This window comes from Bacillus rossius, chromosome 3 (assembly GCF_032445375.1).
Source record: "Bacillus rossius redtenbacheri isolate Brsri chromosome 3, Brsri_v3, whole genome shotgun sequence".
NCBI lineage: Eukaryota > Metazoa > Arthropoda > Insecta > Phasmatodea > Bacillidae > Bacillus > Bacillus rossius.
The window spans coordinates 9698133-9718783 of record NC_086332.1 but is presented as its reverse complement, the minus strand read 5'-3'; the positions used below and the strand labels follow the sequence as shown (position 1 = coordinate 9718783).

At 36.4% G+C, this 20651-nt stretch overlaps 1 protein-coding gene across 1 annotated transcript in view; it reads left to right on the top strand.

The window, feature by feature from the left end:
• LOC134530189 (DNA replication licensing factor Mcm3) overlaps positions 1-17953 on the top strand; it is a 37897-nt gene extending 19944 nt beyond the window's left edge. Inside the window, exons 12-16 of the mRNA XM_063364844.1 lie at positions 3127-3277; positions 6067-6207; positions 7245-7352; positions 12480-12667; positions 14552-17953. Of these exons, the coding sequence (XP_063220914.1) occupies positions 3127-3277; positions 6067-6207; positions 7245-7352; positions 12480-12667; positions 14552-14750 (787 nt within the window). The 3' untranslated portion in view covers positions 14751-17953. The remainder of the gene's footprint in view (positions 1-3126; positions 3278-6066; positions 6208-7244; positions 7353-12479; positions 12668-14551) is intronic.
• The last annotated feature ends 2698 nt before the right edge of the window (positions 17954-20651 follow it).

The following is a 20651-nucleotide window of genomic DNA, read 5'->3' as shown; positions in this document are numbered from 1 at the left end:
TATTGTCTAAAGTTTCTTCTGACGAGCAGCATTCTTCCAAGAAAACAGCAACTGCAGTCAGCGGGTTTTGTAATGTAGATAGGTAACTTAATTCACATTCGACTTTTTTTTAATGTCCTATTAAAAAGTTTTACTTATTAAAAATGTTAGGTTATGTCTACCACAAAAATATGTTATGTGACATTGTGCTGAATGTTCGTCATCTTTATAATATTATATATTTTTTAATGAAGGTTAGTGTACACTGAAAAAGGAAGATACAGTAAGTCCTCTATTTACGTCGTACCGATTTACGTCGTTTCGGATTAACGTCGCTAATGTTTGAGTACTCATGTTTCAATTTAAGTTGTCGCCGATTCACAATAACGTCGTTTACAATGACCATAAATCTTTATTTTAACCAAAACACCGTATATAATTCGTTTATAATTCTTTGTTTCCTTCGGTAGTTAATTTATGCTATGTAGCGTAAGCTACACGTTAACCGCCTTATCTTATCATACATCATGAGGGACGCTTCCTGCTCTCCGCTGCTCTCCGCTGCTCTCCGCGCGGTGATGCAATACTACCAGCCCGCCCGCTCGGCCACCCACGTATCTCGCACGTAGAAGTGTTATCTACTTCCCGCAACGACACAGCATTTTCTCCTACCCCTTTTCGTCCAACTCCTGGGCACTTCAGTAGAGGTGTAAAAGTAATTAAAAAAAGTGTACCCGTATGTATTCGTTACTATAACAATTAGTACTCGTTACTTTCGTATCGTTACTCGTTACTTATGATACCGCATAACATGCTATGTTATGTAACAGCAACGAATCGAGTCGTATTTCGTACGCGTACAGTATGACGTCGCGTAAATAATAATAAATTTAATATAAACAATTAAAAGTATTTGATAATTAACAGCTTTTGTTAACCAAGAAACAATAAAATCTCATTAGAGCAGCTTTATTATAATATCTCTTTTCAGATAAGAACAAAAAACTTGAAAATACGCGATAATAAAAAACAAAAACATACATATTTATAATTTGTAAAAAATACTTTTTTACGTTGTTTCTGTTCCAATCTCAAACTTTGTCTACACACACAATACCTTTAATAAACAGTAAAAAACTTGGACGACGAATTTCCAAATTATACTTTTCTTAATAAACAAACATCGTTCTTTGTAACGAATAAGCGCGCGCATGCGTAAAACATACGAAAAATGCGAGTAACGAAATGCATTCGTGTGTAACGTTTCGTTACTCGTTACTAGATGATGCACCCGTTACTCAGTAACGAATACATACGGTTTGCTACAGCTCTACACTTCAGTCGCTATATCATTGAGTTGGCCGGAGTTTTAAACGTGCCGTTGTTAACTTTATCGTGATTAAATGCGTTTGTAGTAGGCCTACAGTATCAGCTCACTGCAATTTATGATTTTTTCTTCATAAGATGTCTTCCAAACGACTATATATCTGTTTTTATATTTCAATCAATAAAGGTAATAAAGCAGCTGGTTAAATAACCATTCTATAAAGCTGAGAAGTACTAGTTTGACTTGTTTCCCACGCTGTCGGTTGTCATTTGCTGATAAAATTGCCCGTTGTCACGTCTGTATGCCAGCGCTTCCGGCCGACCTTGGGCCGTGGTCGGCCGGTGGCATGAAACATGGCTCATTTTACGTCGTTTCTATTTTCGTCGCGGTTTTCAGGAACGTAACCCCGACGTAAACCGAGGACTTACTACTCTTTATGAAATTTAGATGGAACTTCTTAATGAATTAAAAGGTATATATAAAGAAATTAAATGCAAAATGATTTTCTCTAAACTGTTTTCTTTCCTTCATTATTTATTGCATAAACTTTACTTATAAAATGTTTTTCAATTTAATAAAGCTAAGCTATATAATGTTTTAATTTTACATATGGCTGGAGAACTTTTCTTTCTCACCATTCAGTTAAAGACCAAAATTCTGGTGGTCGGTTCATTTTAATTCAAAACAATTATTTCTGTATGAGGTTTGGTTCGACTCGGTTAGAAACCAGAGAATTGAGGTTCGTCCAGCTCTAGAAAATTTTATACCTAAACTATATTATAAAGGTAACGGAAAAAGCACAAACATAAGATAAACTACGCTGCATTTTGTCAATTAGCATAACTACTCGATCATTTCCAACCTTCAATAATATAACATTGCAGAAAAAAACGTAATTTTTTTTAAATGGTGTCTGTTATACAAACGTATTTTATTGAAAACATAGGAAGGATTAATTTAACAAAGAATTAGACAGATGCAAACTTACGTGTGTGGTTTTTGAGGTTATTTGTCTCTATTTTATATCAGGTGTATACACTATGCACTTATTTTATAATTTTATAAATACACATGTGATTTTTTTTTTAATACATAGGCCCTATGTAATGTTTTAAAATAAATGTGTGATTTTTTTTAATAACGTGTGAAGTTTAGTGTGGGACTGGGATTCGAGATTCAATGACAAACACTGAGGATTTGAACAAGGATTCGGATTCGACCAAAATGTGGATTCGTCCCATCCCTAGATAAAACCAAAATAGCGCCGCACAGCATGTCAGTACAAGATATAACATCACAATACAGGTTAATAAATTTTTAGCACTGAAATGTAACAAATAATATGAAATCAATCAACAATTTCACAAATCTTCACTCAAATTACATAAAATTTATCTTTTATTATGGTAAATTCCTTGAAAGTAATTTATTTAGCATGAATTTAATATCAAAATATATGAACTAAGTGGATTAGAAAAAAATAATATAACGTTGGATTTTGCTATTTTTAATATTACAAGTTAATTTTTTACAATAATGGCGATCAAAACGTAAACATTTGTTGAATTATTTTATTTGTTCTGAGTACTGTTCTGGACATGCTTATTACTAATGAATTTATTGTATATAAGTGTCTGTCGAAATGAGACTATTTTGGTGAAAGTATTTTAGTTTCACATTTGTTGGATAACACTATTTTTTATAAATAAAACAATTAAAAAAATAAATACAGCATGGAAATGACCTGTTCTGATGAGGAACTAAAACGGTAAAGACTTGTCCCTATCCACGGCACACACAAGTGCTCACTGTGGTTGCAGGGAGAAGATAGTGAGCATGGGCTTCATGCGCAAGTACCTGCAGCTGGCCAAGGGCCTGAAGCCGGTGCTGACGGAGGAGGCCTCGGAGCTGATAGCAGAGCAGTACTCCCGCCTGCGCTCCCAGGACTCCATGGACATGGACGTGGCCCGGGTGAGCGGTCTGGGCGGGCCGCCCGCACGCACTCCGACCATGGGCGTCGCAAGGATATGTTTTTTGGGGGGGGACTTCAATTGATTTAGTTGTTGAGTCATATCCATCCCCTGAAAAAAAAAAAAAAAGCGGGGAGTCCGGGGTCCTCCCCCGGGAAAATTTGGGGTTTGAAGGTGCAAAAAGGTGGTTTTTAGGCATTTTTCTTTCCTAAATATTCTAATTTTAGTGGGTTGCAATATTTAATTTATTTTTTATAAAAAATATTTTCAGAGAACAAATTTGTAAAAACACAGTGCTCACATTACCACGATTGGACTAAATGCACCATGCGCAACATATGGGTTATATCACAGAAATCATATTTTTAATATAACTACGAAACTAAATATATTATTGGAGGGGACGAAATTGAAGACTTTTATTATTGGGGGGGGACGTGTCCCCCCCGTCCCCCCCGGTTGCGACGCCCATGCTCCAACAAACGAAAAATAAGGGGTTAACCGATCCGAACGTGCGTTCGTTTGAATCAGCCAGTGATGTCGATAATTAATGTCAGATACATCACTATAGCAATGTACACACCTACACGTTAATAATATGGAAGACAAAGGTTTGTTTGCAGCATTGTCTTACCTATAATTTATCTGTATCTACAAAACACGAACTGTACGTTGCCTTGGAAAATTATGTGAAATACTATTTGTATTGAGCCATCTAGGTTTTGAGAGCTAAGTGTAGGATAAAAACACCATTTTGAATTTCTATTGAATTGAAATAATAATGGTAAGGTCTGAAGTATTGAAAAATAGATTAACTTTTCTAAATTAATTTTTTTTTTGATTTGACGTTATATTAAAACTTATACAGTAGAACCCCGATTTAACGAAGTGCTACGGTTACCGAAAATGTTTACTCTAAATCGATGTTTCGTTAAATCCGATTTACCGATTTTCAATGACCCCCGCACTCATAATCGCGTACCTACGTTTCCATATCGTAGACAGGGTCGACGCTGATATCTTGTGCTGCCGTGCTATCTCAGACTTCGTCAACTTTCCATCTTCAACGTTTTTGATCTCGCTCGTACGGCCCCCGGTTCGTACGTACACCTCGGTCGTACATACAGATTTTTAGAAACCGTGAAAAATGAGGCATAAAAAAAAGTTTAAAAATATGTAAAGTGTAAGAAATACGTTAAAGTTTATTAAAATACAGTCGTAACCTGCAGCGTTTATAACAAAAACGAGCTACATACACATTGCGTCACAGTAAAAGATTAAAAAAAAAGGCCGCAAATTGATGGAAATTTACCGTCCATAGCGCGCCGTACGCGGAGAAAGGTCATTGTACTCGGTCAGCTGCTGTTACGGCGCGGCGTGGCCACCGGCTGACTCTCTTTGTTCGCTCAGCTGCGCAGCACTTATAAAAAACGTATTCCAAAAACTAAACACCGCGCAAAAAGCTCTTACTGAGAATATAGAGCTGTTGCAAACCGTATGTATTCGGTACTGAGTAACGGGTGCGCCATCTAGTAACGAGTAACGAAACGTTACACACGGCTGCATCTCGTTACTCGCATTTTTCGTATGTTTTACGCATGCGCGCGCATATTCGATGAATTTGCGTTACAAAGAACGATGTTTGTTTATTAAGTAAAGTATAATTTGGAAATTCGTCATCAAAGTTTTTTACTGTTTATTAAAGGTATTGTGTGTGTAGACAAAGTTTGAGATTGGAACAGAAACAACGTAAGAAAGTATTGTTTACAAATTAGAAATATGTATGTTTTTGTTTTTTATTATCGCCTATTTTCACGTTTTTTTTGGTTATTATCTTAAAAGAGATAATATAAAAAAACCGCATTAATGAGATTTAATTGTTTCTTGGTTAACAAAAACGGTTAATTATCAAATATTGTTAATTGTTTATATTCTATTTATTATTATGTACGCGTACGCAATACGTCTCGATTCGTTGGTGCAACATAACATAGCTTTTTAATGCGATTTCAGAAGTAACGAGTAACGTAACGATACGATAGTAACGAGTACTAATTGTTATAGTAACGAATACATACGGGTACGCTTTTTTTCGTTACTTTTACACATCTAGAGAATAATGATAATGGCGTATTGGTGTGACGTGGTCACAAGTTGAAAAAACCTGGAGGATGGGAAAGGGAATATTTGGAAACGTGTGATTATTGGCTAGCACTGTTACTATGCGGGCGTGTTTGGAAGATAACGTGGTGAGTCAAGCCAAGGATGGAGAAGGGGGATGCGGACAAAGAAACCCTTCATGACGTCATGTGTCGCGGACAGTCTATCTATCCAGGCGCGCGCAATGGCACGCACCTACGCAATTCAGTTACAACGCCCGGAGTTTTTAAGCAATTTGAACAATTTTTTTAATTTCTTCGTATTTGGACAGATGATGCAAAGGCACATATTAATATATAGTACCTCCATTCTATTACTGACACCACAGACACAGAGTATATTTTTTAATAAGATTCCATTACTATTTACTTGCATTTTTTGGAAATCTATATTATTATTTTAATAAATTGGTGATTTTTGTTGGTTCCTGAAAACCTTTACATTAAATCGCTGTTTTCGTTAAATCCGTGTTCGCAAAATCGGGGTTCTACTGTACTTAATAGTTTTACTTGCTTTTGTATGTAAAGTAATTGGTTTCATGTAATGAAATCGTACAATCGGTGGCTGCAGCTAGTAGGAAGTGCTGGTCCTTGCAAAGCAAGTGCGCTAGAGTCCGTGTGTCGCTTGCAGACGCAGCCCGTGACGCCCCGCACTCTGGAGACCCTCATTCGGCTGTCGACGGCCCACGCCAAGGCCCGCATGTCCAACACCATCCTGGCCGAGGATGCCCAGGCGGCCATTGAACTGGTGCAGTTTGCCTACTTCAAGAAGGTGCGTTGCCGTCGGGTGTTTTGTTCTGCTGCATTGCACTGGTTGCGAGTTCCTACCACATTTACCCACAGGGGGGTACCCCTGTGTATGGGTCACACCTTTAATTTTGGACAAAAATATATGTAATTTTCACCGCGAATATGGGTCGCATCATATATCTGTCTTCACTAGAGTTCCTATGGATGCAAGTGATGTCTCTTTGTGAGCAGGCTACTACTCTTCGTCAATTCCTTCTATAAAAATTGGCACTCGTATTACAGTTACCGGCAAACTTGTTCGGGACTGAAGGAGTATAAAAAAATGCACTTATAAACGCTAACGATGGTGCAGTTTTGTCTTGGAAATTAGAATGTTTTGTAGTTCTCTATTGGGAATTCAAGAATTTCGGAAACTACACATAGGAAAAATAAATTGAAACTATGGTGTCTAGTTTATTTGAAATTAAGTCTCATGAACAGAATATGTTGCTGTGTAGCCTTGGCCGAAAACTTTAACTGTGAACATGAAAATATAATTTTTTTTTATTTTGTATGGTAATACACCAAAGCTAAATAAGAAATGTATTCAACTTTGAAATATTCACATTCTATTAGAAAATTTTACTATTCGTTCAAAAATATTCAACCACCATAATTCATTATTTGCACACCCCTAGTTTATGACTAAATTATTTAAAAATAGTGAGTATTTCAATTTTTATTTAATGTAGGAAATTTATGTCTTTCAATGAATAATAAATCTGATTAGTCATGCTTTCGTAAATTTATTTACTAATAAAAATATATTTGTTATGTCGTTAAATATGTTTATAATTCCAAATGATCAATATTTAGTTCTGAATAGGAATTTTCTATATTTAAGTATATACGTGTGAGGGAAAGCTAGTTGAGGGACAGTATTTCTTGTATAGGAAGTAGCTAGTGTGGATCATGGCTTGCACACATGTGGTTTAGTACAGTCTCACAAGCCCCATATGCAGTGAGTGACTGGCGTGTGTGCGTGCTGGTACGTGCTGCAAGGGAATGATCTTGCCCCAGGTGCTGGAGAAGGAGAAGAAGCGTCGCCATGGTAATGAGAGCGAGGACGAATCTTCTGACGACGACGATGACGACGCTCGCGGCAAGAGGAGGAAGCAGCGCAAGAAGGTAAATGTTCCGTCTGGTCTTCTCCTCTTCGCGCTCGTTGTACCTAGTGGTATGATGTGTTAATGGTCTCAGCCCGAGGTGTGCATGGTGATCTGTACCAAAGGCTGATTTGGTCCCACCAAGCACTGGGATCAGTCCGCGTTGATTTAAGCCCAAATGGCACCGCGACAGGCAAATGCCACCCGACAGCTTTGAGAAACACTAGGAACTGACTCAGCAGTGGGAAGGCGTACGAAGCTAGGATTTGGATGGGGGTTTGGTTGGCCAGTTATTTTTCCCCTTCGTAGTCCACAACTGACGGTCAATGATATGTCACATTAATGAGTAAATGCATGTACTACACCATTAAATCTACAGTGGTCCTAATGAGAGTACGTCCAAAACACCCTAGTTCTGAAAGTCTGGAAAACAGGTATGTCGAAAACATGGTGTGTTGAGAATAAAATTGGTTTTTTTTTATTCTTGCATTTGGTTTAGTCTGCAAAAAATATTTCGGTTTCCTGTAATTTAGTAATTCTGAATTCTAAGATAGTAAGCCTGTGCAAATATACAAATTTTAAAGTACGAATTGGAATAGTCTATTATTCATATTTGATTCGACCCCAAATACTGTACTAACACTTTGAAATAACGAATATTTGTTTGTTTATGAATATTTGACATAGCACACCTTATGAGTTAGTCGTATAGCTATGTTCACTGTTGAGGTTAAGTCATTTTTTTGATATAAATCCCCTATTTGATGTTTTAATGAGATTTCATAATCAAAATTGAACAATAAACAACATTTTAATCATACAACAAGTGTTTAAAGTGTTTAAAGTTTTTTTTTTTTAAACCTTCTGTCTCACTAAACGATAACGGAAAAATTGCATGAACGATTCAGAACACAGCATATTTCTAATTTCAAATTTTAAAACAAAATATTATTTGTATTCATTTTGTCACATGCACCAGAAGTGGGAAAAAATAAATAAACATCAACAACCTTGAACTAGAACACTATAAAACATGAAAACTCCATTGTGATTGCCATTTAAAGCAGTAAACATCATAGTTTTGAAGGCATATAAATCAATATGTCACAATTGATGTAATACCATGTGATACAGTAGCAACTTGTTTGTATACATGACGAAATGGTGCAATATATAAACATAAAGAATGGTTTAAGATTCCAGATGAAAGCAGATATTGTTTTATAATACAGTAGAATACATATGTACGCTAAATATTAAAGGTGTATTTTTCGTCTGACCTTTCATACATATTTGACATATCAGACACTAAATACACCTCAAAAAGACAATATATGGCATTATATGACAAAATTCCGCCTAATTCGAATTTTCGCTAATCCGAACAGGGTTCGGTCCCAATTAGTTCGGATTAGCGAAAATTCGGATTAGGCGGAATTTTGTCATATAATGCCATATATTGTCTTTTTGAGGTGTATTTAGTGTCTGATATGTCAAATATGTATGAAAGGTCAGACGAAAAATACACCTTTAATATTTAGCGTACATAGGTATTTAGTATCGTATAATATTTTTAATTACTCACATAGCCTAAACTGTAATTTCAAATATTCTGAGTTTAACAAATCCAACAGCCTACATTAAGTGACAAAATTAGGTCGAAATGAAGGGCGGTTCGTGAGTGTGTATTAGCGGAAGGGCAGTGACCTTCAACCAGAGTAAATAAAGCCCCCATCCTCCTTCCTGCATAAGCTTACGCATTCCTCTCCTCTTCCGTTCCCAACAATGATGAGTCAGACAGTCAGTGCGTCACATGTCACTGCTGTGTCACCTGCTACTGCGCACTTGCCCTGTGTTTTGTAAGCCCTTGTGAGCGGTGTGTAGTGTGGTGATTTACATTCTGTGCTTGTGCCTGCTGTTGGTCATCATGACAAGCAAGCGTAAACATAACTCGTGTACATTAAAAGAAAAACTGGAAGTGCTGAAAAGACTTGGCAAATGTGAAAGTGCCACTCTGTTATCGAAAGAATTCGGTGTCGGCAAAGCAACCATTTCCGATTGGAAAAAGAACAGAGGTAAAATAAGGTAGAGTGAAAAAATTATTGAAAAACGTAGCAAAACGACAGTGTCTTCTTACGAAAAATTGGACGAAGCACTGTTTTATGGTTTACCCAAGAAAGACAAAAAGGAATCCCAATCACTGGCCCTCTGATTCAAGAAAAAGTGCTTCAATTGAACAAGCTCATGGATGGTGACGCATCATTTACGGCTAGTGGCGGTTTCTTAGACCGATGGAAGAAACAACATGGAATCAGGCAGCTTACAATAACTGGGGAGAAACTGTCAGCGAACAACAAAGCAGCTATTGAATACCTCGAGGAGTTCAAAGATATCATTTCTTCCTACTCGCCTTACCAAGTTTATAACGTGGTTGAGACGGGACTTTAAAGCATTGCCTACCAAAAGTCTTGCATCACAAGAGGAACAATCTGCACCAGGGTTTAAAATGGATAAACAACACCTAACTGTGTTAGTCTGCTGCAACACTTCTGCCACAAATAAGCTTTCACTGATGGTTATCGGCAAATCGGCAAAACCACGCTGTTTTAAAAACATGAACATGAACATGAACACTCTCCCTGAATTTTACAGAAACCAAAAAAAGCTTGGATGGATCATGTCTTGTTCCAAGAAAAACAGTTTGTGCTGAAAGTAAAGGCTTTTAACAAAGAAAATGGATTGCCTCCTAGTTTTTGTTACTCATAGTCATAGAAAATGCTCCGTCACATGCTGAAGAAATGCAACTTGTTTGCGGTGATATCAAAGCTATTTTTCTCCCACCAAACGTCACTTTAATTTTGCAGCTAATGGACCAAGGAGTATTGCAGGATGCTTCTTCGTAGCCTGCTTGAAGAGAATGATGAACTGACAATCTTGCATAAACTCAAGAAAATCACCATCAAAGATGTCATTTACTGGGTAGCAGAAGCTTGGGAAAAAACATAAAAATAATCTTTACAGAAATCATGGAAAAATCTCTGGCCTGATTTAGAGTTTGTCCAAACTGTCTTTCCCCCGGCAAAAGAAAAGTTTGAACTTCTTCAACTAGTGAAAAAAATTGTACCAGGTTGTGAAAATGCAGAAGAGTGCGTTGAAAAGTGGACGGCCATTGACGACTGTGGCCACAGATGAAGATATCGTAGCAGCTGTGCAGGGAACGTCAACTGATATATTATTCATATTAATAAACGTACAACATTAATTGAAAAAAAAAATGTTTTTCTTTACTTTTCCTAGTTCTTAAATGTTAAAAAAATTATTCTTTTTTGTCCTAGCCCTGTTTGGATTAGGCGGATTTTCGGATTAGCGGGGTTCGGATTAGCGGGACTCTACTGTATTGCTGAATTAAAATACAATTTACCTGGCTACCTTTAACAACAAAAACTCTTGCTAACTAGGGTATAAAATATGTGAATATTAGCTCATTTAATTGCTAATTTGGGACTACAACATTTTAATAAAGATTCATATTTTTTGTGAAATTGATTGCATTGATTTCACGGTACTTTGTGGCTGGCGAAAATTTTCTGAATCAATATGTAGAGTAGCAGGTTGTGAAAAATAAGGCGAACAGGAAATGAAAGGTTGGTTGGTTTGGTTAAGTTGGGGTAGCTGTAATTGATTACACAATTTTTTATTTCATAATTTAAATATTTATACAAGCATTTTCTATATAATAATTTTAGATGAATTAAATCAACTAACATTTTACATACATAAGTATTATTTGTCTAATTTTCTAGAAGTTGTTACATGATGTGAAAAAAAATTTATAGGGAGTCTAATTTATCATTCCTACTATTTGAATTTTATATTCAAATTCAAGAATAATTTGGTATTAGGTATATTCATATATGATTCAAATTAAAAAAAAAACAAACTTCTATTCAAACAGGCCTATTAGATAGCTTATGTTCATGTTGATATCTTGAGGTTCACCTGTTAATCAGCATGTCACATTTATACAAACATTCTGTCATTGAGAATGTGTTCTTTTGAAATAATATTTAATGCATACTGCATGTTCTTGTTCTTGGTTTAAACTTAGCCCTGCCATCTAAGAGATGTATGAAACCAGTTTTTGGAGTTTTGTCCCAACTATTATTCTTGCATTATGTTCTTGTTTGGAAACAAAAAAACAATCCCCGATGCTGGAACACTGACAGTGGAAGGAAGTGAAAGAGAGAAGAGGACAGAGGAAGGCAGATTGTGGGTGATTGACCGGTCAGATCACTGGCCTCCCAACAATGCGATCAGGGTTTGGCAACACGCGGCGTCAGATACTGATTTTCTGCTAGTGGTAAATGTGATAGGCGGTAAGTGTATCGGTGGGGTTTCTCCGTTTTCCCCATACCCATTCACCCCATCACTGCTTCATTCTCATCACCCTGCATTACCTATGTTGATGAGATGTTCAGAAGCGTTAATTCATTAATTTTAATCAATGTTAAACAGGGGTGGTCTATTTGAATCTTCAAACCCTTTAAATAACATTTAATTGTTAGTATTTGAGATATTAAATCTAGATAAAAAATTATAATAAAAGTATTGGAGGAGTTGTAGTAAATTAAAAATTTCAGCACTGAAGTTTACTTTGTTTATTTATGTTTATCATCTACTTACTTAGCACAACATATTTTATTTTTGAAATATAATGATGAACCGAAATATTCTTACAGCATAAATTTCGGAAAAGGGTTAAGAATGTTTTAACACCTTAGTTAATTGTTTTTTAACTTTTTCTTTTTGTCACCTGAGACCTAGATTTGGATTTCAGGTTTTCTTTATAATCAAAATTCAAAATTCAGATTTGAGAAAATATGGTTTTGGAATATCACTAATATTTGATGTAAATAATAATTTTTATGTAGCCTTTATTTTCTCCCAGTTCTAAAAGAAGCAAAGTGCATTTTTAATTTTCTTGTCTACATGCATAATTTTTTTGTTTTTGTCCTTTAAAAAAAATGAAGGCTAGTTTTTGAATTGTAATTTTGTAGTGTTAGTGGGAATGTTGTGATTGTTGAAACCAGTAGTGCAGCTTGTGGAGGTGTTGCTGTTGAGCTTGAGGGACGGACACTTGTGGGCGCAGGCCGCGGGCAGCCAGGACGTGTACGAGTGGGCGTCCGGGGACGAGGGGCCAGGGGGCAGCGGCGACGAGCGGCCCACGGCGGGCAGCGAGGCTACCGCCCCCCACAGCGAGGCTACCGCCCCCCACAGCGAGGAGACTCCTAGCGAGGCCACGCCCAGCACCGCGGTGCTGGAACTCTCCGAGGAGAGGTGAGGCCCGCAGTGCTGCAGTAGGCCCTGCCCCTTACCAGAAAACATTGTCAGGTGGTGAAGAGCGTTTTAGCAACTCAAATAAATGCAAGTCCGTACGCCTCCTTTCACAGAAATGCAAGTTACAAGTGCCAAATAACATAATATCTGAGTTACATTTGTTTCACATAAAAATTGAAAGCTCTGTTAACCATAGGTCTCTCTGTTACTGATCACAATATATTATGGCAGGGTTCGCATCTATGCCTCCTTAAATAGCCTTAAAAAGTCCTTAATTTTGTGTAAATCGATCAAGGGCCCTTAAAAGTCCTTAAATTTCACTGAGAATCCTTAAAGCTTGCAAGTAATTGAAAAATGATGGTATTGTAATGTTCTTTTGTTTCCAAATTGGCAGCAAACAACGCTTTGTGCACCCAGTACAGTTGGCAATTTTGAGGGCCGTGTGATTAGATTAATACATAAAAATGTTTTTAAAATTTGTTTTTCATAATTTGTATCTCACCTTTAAAGTAAAAAATGTGTTTTATTGACTTACTTTGAAGTAAATATAATTAGTGATCATAGTAAATGGTAGAGGTATAAAGTTCAGCTAGTCGCTTCTTAGGTTTAGATGTGTTCCAGAGATGATTCTGGACAGAAGGGGCTTATCTGTTAGATTTGAATCAACAAACAAAATTTTTTTTTTTGCATTTACTATTCAATGTTGTTATTTTCTTGAGGCACTGTGGTATTATAAATGGATACGCTTCATTTTACCAAAATGCAAGTTACAATGCAAAATTACTATCTACCTGAATTACATTTTTGATACTAAAATTCAGTTTACTTAATTATTATTTTATTCTTTTGTTTGAAAAACATTTAGCTGTGTGCAAGTTCAGTTAGTCAGTATTTACAGCCAGTTGGTTTATCCCACCTGATATACTTCAGGCTGGCAGAGGCAACAGTTACATCCCTCGGGTAAGGCATCTTTCTCCCGCCTCACCAGTGTAGATGCAGATGCAGCTGCAGGTATGAGCAAGCAGTTTGTATCCAAGGTTCAGTAACCATTGTGCAACCTGGGGGGTTAGGTTGCTGTAATATTTTCAGGATATGTACGGATTTAAAAAAATTACTTAAGCCCAGAAAAAAATTTAATGTATTAATTTATAATCATTGCACATCGTAGACGGTTTCCCTTAGGATTAAATTTATTTATATTTAACTTTGAGAGATTATTTGTTAGTATCTATGAATCTATGATACAATTGTGACTCCTTAAGTATTCAAAATAGTTTGTCACGTTGTGTAAACTTGTTGTGGACAAAATAGTATAAAAATTTTTTTTTTAATGATAATAGTCAATTTTTTTTAGCTCCTTTAACAACTCTGTCGTATTTTCTCAGTTGTGAACAAATAACACTGATTTTGAGAATGGACTTGTTGATATATAAGACCAATGACAAGTCATTTTTAATAGTTTTTGTCTCCCATTGCAATAGGCTGGAGAATCCATTTCAAACAGAGACATGAGCAACGAATCATTTGTAAACTATTTGACTGGCAGAAAGCATTCACCTCGGCACAACTTGCTGCCGTAATGGTCGCACAACTGCCACTGTTCACCGGAAGCTCGCAAGGCTGCCGGTCTTGGCCTTGGCAGGCAGCCAACTTGAAAACCTGGAGCGTGGGAAGTTACAGAAACGACAAGTCCTTAGCGCAAAACAATGAAACTAGCACACACAGTTTACGTGTACGGCCAAACAGCAGTTTTTATTTTAATCTCCGTTAATTTGCGACTGTTAAAGATGAAATGTACAGGATGTTCAAGAAAAGGGCAGTAGTTCGTTACTTGTGCAGACTGTAGCGAGCGTGTTATTTGCTGTGAGTGTTGCGTGTGCGCAGGCTGAAGGTGTTCAAGGCGGGCCTGGCCGGGGTGTTCCGGGAGAAGCGCGCACAGTCGCTGTCGCGCGCCGTGCTGGTGGAAGCCATCAACAGCGGCTGTCCGGAGCCTTTCAGCGCAGAGGAGGCGAGCGGGGCCCTGGATCAGCTCACGCAGCTCAACCACGTCATGGTCGCAGATGACTTTGTCATCCTCATATAGGCAATGCCTACCCCTCTGTGTTGCCACAAGTTGATCCCCATTGACAGGACTGTGTCATTTCAGGATTTCACAGTGTGTATCCTCAGTATAACAACTTCTTACTGAAGAGAAATAAACTCTAATGATAGCAATATTTTTTTACAATTGTTTCTACGTTTTCATTGTTAGACCTTTGTGAATATCAGTTTTATTGTTTGAATCAAATTGAAATACAAATGTCAAAATATTCTTGATTAAGAATATCAGGTTCATATACAAAGAATGGAGGGAAAATATTTCCGTCAACATTTTTTATGATAGTTTTTAAGTAATTATTTAACTAATGCTATAAGCAATATGCTTTTGAATTTATTTGTTGTTTGCAAACAGTTTACTGTTTGCTTATTGTCAACATGTTCAAGAATTCCTAGATTACAGATTATACTGCAGTTCGAACTTAGCATTTTTTCTTTTTACTGTGCAAATATTAAATTAAACTCTGGGTAGTTATACCATGCCTATTTATGTATTTGAACTGTGTATACTCTCATTAATATTGTAAAACAATGGCTTTGGACCTCAGTGTTGGTAGTTATTTGAGGTAATAGGCAACAGCTTTGCTACACTTAGTATAAAATCAGGTATTTGTTATTAGGAAGGAGGTAACATTATTTTTATCAGTAAGTTGTACACATGCAGGAACAAGTATGAAATTTCATTTAAAAAAGAAACTCGCACATTTGAACTGCATGCAAGACTGGAATGGTATGTATGGTCTTAAGTAGTTTATAATTATATTGTCAGTTGTCTGATATCCCGTAAATATTGGATGTATTCATCTGGATTTTTGTAATATATAGTTATTCTGAAAGTTGAAATCAGTGATTTTTATCTTCAAATAAATTTAACTACCATAGAAAAAGGACATTTGTTACACCCTGCATTTCCAACCCAACTTCCTTGATATCAGCTGGCAGGGTATAAAGAAGTAATGGCCTGATGTTCGATTACCATTATCGGTTATCAGGATTATTGGTGTTCAACCCCACCTCCATCCAATGTCTGCTGTCTGGAAAAAAAAATGTGTGTTTCACAATATATCTGTTAATGGAGTACTACAAAAGTGAAGTTTTAGTCTCTTCTTATTGGCACCTAAACAATGTGGCATAAACTTGCTACTGTTGCAATTTTTTACATATTTTTCCTCCCCCTTGTTACCTCTGCCTAATGTTTTTTATATCTGTGACCTTCCCTTCCCCAAGAAGAAAAAGATGGCAAGCTACCCTGTTTTCTGTGCCTTCTAACAAAACTAGTATGCTCATGTGGTCAGCAAAAAATATTTGTCCTGGCACAGTTGCACAATGAAAATCTATGATGATGGACACATTAAGATTGTGTTATTTTTAGGCCTGTGCGAATATTCGAGTTTTCGAATATCAAAACGAATAGTTTATTATTCGTATTCGATTCGATTTCGAATACTAACACTTCGAAAAAACGAATATTTGGTCATTTACGAAAAAGGCTGAGCGGGATCACTGAAACTGGGAAACATTTCGGGATCACAGAGGTTTCTCTCGTTGGGCGGGGGCAAAAGTTCCGCGGGATTTTCGTAATGTTTTAGAGTTATGTACGTGGAGTTATTCCACTACATCTGGCCACGTAAAGTAAAGCCCGTTTGAACACAGTAATTCAGAGCGATAACTAACGTATTTTATGTAGAAGAATGTCGTCAGGTCGTTTAAAATAGATTTGAACTGTCAGCATACTGATAAAGATAAATACATGTCTGTAAAATCCATACAACCGGGACGTTATAGGTGACAGTTTTCAGATTAGAGGGTGAAACATGGTTTGTCGGCACTGTAATTTCGTTCCGAACGTGACGGCGAAGAGAAAGAAAATTGTACAGACCATGTGGAAAACATCTGGCCGCATACTCACAGCAAAGACTCTAAAAGCCTAACATGCTACGTCAATGTTTTTCAATAGGATAATACACAGTAAACGACCGGATGCAGGTGGCAAAAAACCCCCCCCCCCCCCACCACCACTTCATACCCTTCCCACCCTTCCGAAATTCTTGGCGTAGTGATAGCTCAGGCAATTACCCTGTCCCGCGCGTCAAAAAAAAAAACTCTTGCCAAGAACTTACTTAAAAGCATGGGATCACGTTACATGGTGTACCAAGATTGTGAAGTAAATGTGTTTCTTATGATGGTAGATCCACGGTTCAAATATTCACTAATTGAGGATGAAAATTAATAAAAAATATGGGTTGAAAATTTGTGCAGGGAGGTATGTAAGCTGAGTAAGCTGAACACAGTAGCTGAAACTATAACTGAGACAAGTGAGGCTACAAGTGAAATGCCTATTAAGAAGTCATCTCTGTGGGCCTACGTGAAACCTTCAAAAGCAGCTCAGTCTACGCTTGCAAGCTACGAAGAAACTATAACGAATATCTGGCAGCAAGCACCCTTAATCCCAAAGAATGAAAATCCTTTCAGTTTCTGGTAAGAGAAGGGGCACACTTGTTTCCGAAACATAGCTGTGGTAGCAAGAAAGTACTTGCCTATACCTGCCACACAAGTGTGCAGTGAGAGACTTTTCTCAACAGCTGGCAACATTGTGACGCGTAGAAAAGAAAGTCTACTCCCCGAAAATGTAGAGCGGCTTGTGTTTCTCCACAAAAATTTTAATTAGCTAATATGTAGTGATGTGACAAGACTCTTTTTAATACGAACTAATTATAAAATTGGAGAACCTTAAAATTTTAAGTACTATAAGTTTTTTGATTCTACATACATTGTATCGGTAAATATGTACCTGTTATCATATTGTATTGTAATGTGATGTGATATAACATGTTTTATGGGATTTCAATTCTCATTCCAATTATTTGAACTCAATATTCGTATTCGAGAATAATTTGGTATTCGTATTCGAATTCGATTCAAACTAAAAAACTGATATTCGCACAGGCTTAGTTATTTTATTATGGGCTAGTTCATGGTTTTTTTTTCAACGAGGCAGAAGAACTTATTTACACAGCTCTAAATATTGTCGTGCAACTTACGAATACCTGGCTGGTTTATTTATGGGTTTTCCCCTCTAGCGGAATGTTAGTGCAGCAAATAGCCTTATCACTTGGCGGATTGAGACGATTCTAATTTGGATTCATGTACACAAAAAAAATTGATGCAATAAACTAATAAACTATACAATGGTATTTACCACATTATTTAACTCTTTATCAATGACTTTGTGTGATGTTGTTAGGGACAAGTGTGTTGATTTATTTAAACTGTAATAAACTGTTATTTGGTGGCAATGATCAGAAGGTTGTTTAAGTATTTTCTAGAAAATAACTTGTGTTTCCATTTTCATTAATGAAGTTGGTTAGCAATGTTCACATGTAAAAAAAAAAAAGCACAAAGATGCACTTAATGTTAAATTTACAAGTACAGGAGCATGTTCATATTTTATTATAACATTGACAAAATAGAATGACCAAATTTCGTTTACTTTTTTTTAAAAAACTGTCTACGAAGTATGTTGTAAAAATCGAGGCAGCTTGTGTAGCTACTAACATAGTGTTTTGAACTCTAGGTACCATTCATGTCCAGTTTTTCTGCAAATATTTCGATGAGTGATGATTACAGATACTTCTGGTGAATTCTTTTCTGCAGTTTCTATTTACCAGGGATATCTGCAGATTTGTACAATTTCCAGTTTGAGAGCTTGGAAAACAGATTTCTCAATAGGTCTTCAAGTTGAACGCATTGGTTACAAGAAATTTGCTAGCACTAGTTTTCTTAATGCTGTTAGTGATCAAATATTTTTTAAACCATTAAAAATATCAGTTTTCAGGTGTTGGGTCGGTAAAATATAAATTATTGGAATCAGGGTTTTTTTCAGCAATACTGTGTAGGTCTCTCTACTATGGGAGGTCCCACGAGAAAATATCATCATCCTACCAGGTAAGACATACGCTAAATTTAAATCATTTCATTTATTTGGCCAGTAGCCTTTACTGTAGTTGGTAGGACTGTGTGAATAGCTAGTTTTTTGATGTGCAGCGAATATCAAATAGAATGTTTTAATTTTTGCAAAATTGAATTGTAGTGTGAATTTTGTTCTCGGTCAAGCTGTGTTACACTTATTTTTATAAAATACACGATTGAAGTAAAAACAAATAATTGTGTAGCATTTTTGTAATGTTTGAACTGATTGATAAACCAATTGTTATGTGTAACATCATTCAATAAAAATTACAAAATAACCATGCATGATATTAATATCGAGCAGTCATAAAAGAAAATGGAGTGCCACCTTTAGATTTTTTAAGTAACTAATTTTGTTCATAAAAACATTAACAAAACAATAAAAGAAACCTAAATATTTTACTAGGGAATCTTAGGCTTCCAATGTTTTAAAGGTTTGCAACATGTGACGTGCATCAGACGTGAAGCTTTGAATCGCAACCGAAGCTTCAAACAAAACGAATAGCAAATTTCCTTGCTAAATCAAATTGAATATTAAAAAGAGCTTTGATTGATTCGCTTAGTCGAAGCTTTGCACAGGCCTAGCAGTTGGCCACTTGGTCGCGGCTGGCATCGAAGTGGAGGGGGGAATGTGTTTGGAACCTGTCACCCATGTTTTGTGCCCTTGTAGCAAGAAAGCAATTCTACAGTCTGCCTGTTGTGGTTGACAGGATTGCAAATGAGAAAACTGGTTTTATTTTTTGACATTTTATTTGTTAATGAAAGAATATTAAGTGCTTCTTGAATACCTACCTACTTTTTTCAAAGCATCTTGCTTATTACATTTAGAAAGTAGTGAAACTATTTATCTATTTAACATTGACAAAACAGCATTAGTCAATTGTTTGATCTTAAAAAGAATTTAAAGAGTGGTAAATTTGATTATGCCATCATGTAGACCCTTGCCATAAACTTCCTGAAGTAAAAGTGCTTCAGACCACTAAACTATGTTAGTTTAATGCTGTGTGAAGGTGGCTTTACCTAATAGGTATTTACATGGCTGTTTAAGATTCTCTTGTGAAGCAAGCTGTTTGTACACCTTTTCACAATTTAGTATTTTGTTTTATTGCTCTTTGCTCATTACTCTTGTTGGATGTGTTAAAAAATGACTTGTTTCAGTAGTTTTTTTTATTAATGCTGGTATCACAATTTGGTTCCAGAGCAATTTGACTCAGCCTCACTAGATGCATGTCACTCGGATAGTGTGACAGGAAATGAGATATTCTTAATGGAACAGCACTGGAACACAGGAATACTCAAAATAACTTACATGGCTTTATGTCTATCTGACAGCAGAATCATTTGGAACCTTCACTTTCGCTTAAACAAAATCAAAGGAATTTGGGAAGGTAATCTACTGTGTCATTTGGCAAGCTACTATTTCTATAAACCGTGAGAAACCACTCAGGTTGGTTTGACTAATTTGAACTCAATCCTCTTGCAAGATGTTTGTTGTTTTTCCCAAATTCAAAAAGTCCAGATTTGGACCCAGCAGAAAACTAATCCGGATGGCAGGGTTGTAAAATCAGCGTGGTATTCATTTACCTGATGCTTCTCTGATGCAATAATATTTCATATGACCATAAATAACTGCCATGGATGTACATAAGGAAATATATATCCCTCTCCACCCCCCTTCCCCCCCCCCCCCTGAAATTCTAAAATATCTTATCATTCATATCAACAAAAAGAAATAATTTAAAAGCAAACAGCAAAGAGATTCTATGCAATTCTGCATATGCTCCTGATTATTGAATGTTGCTCATTTAAATATTATGGTAAATGTTGGGATGTATGAACACAACAGATGCATGTCTATAGTGTGTGTACTTTTTTTTTTTTTTTTCACTTGGGGATATAATTTGCATTAAATGCAGAA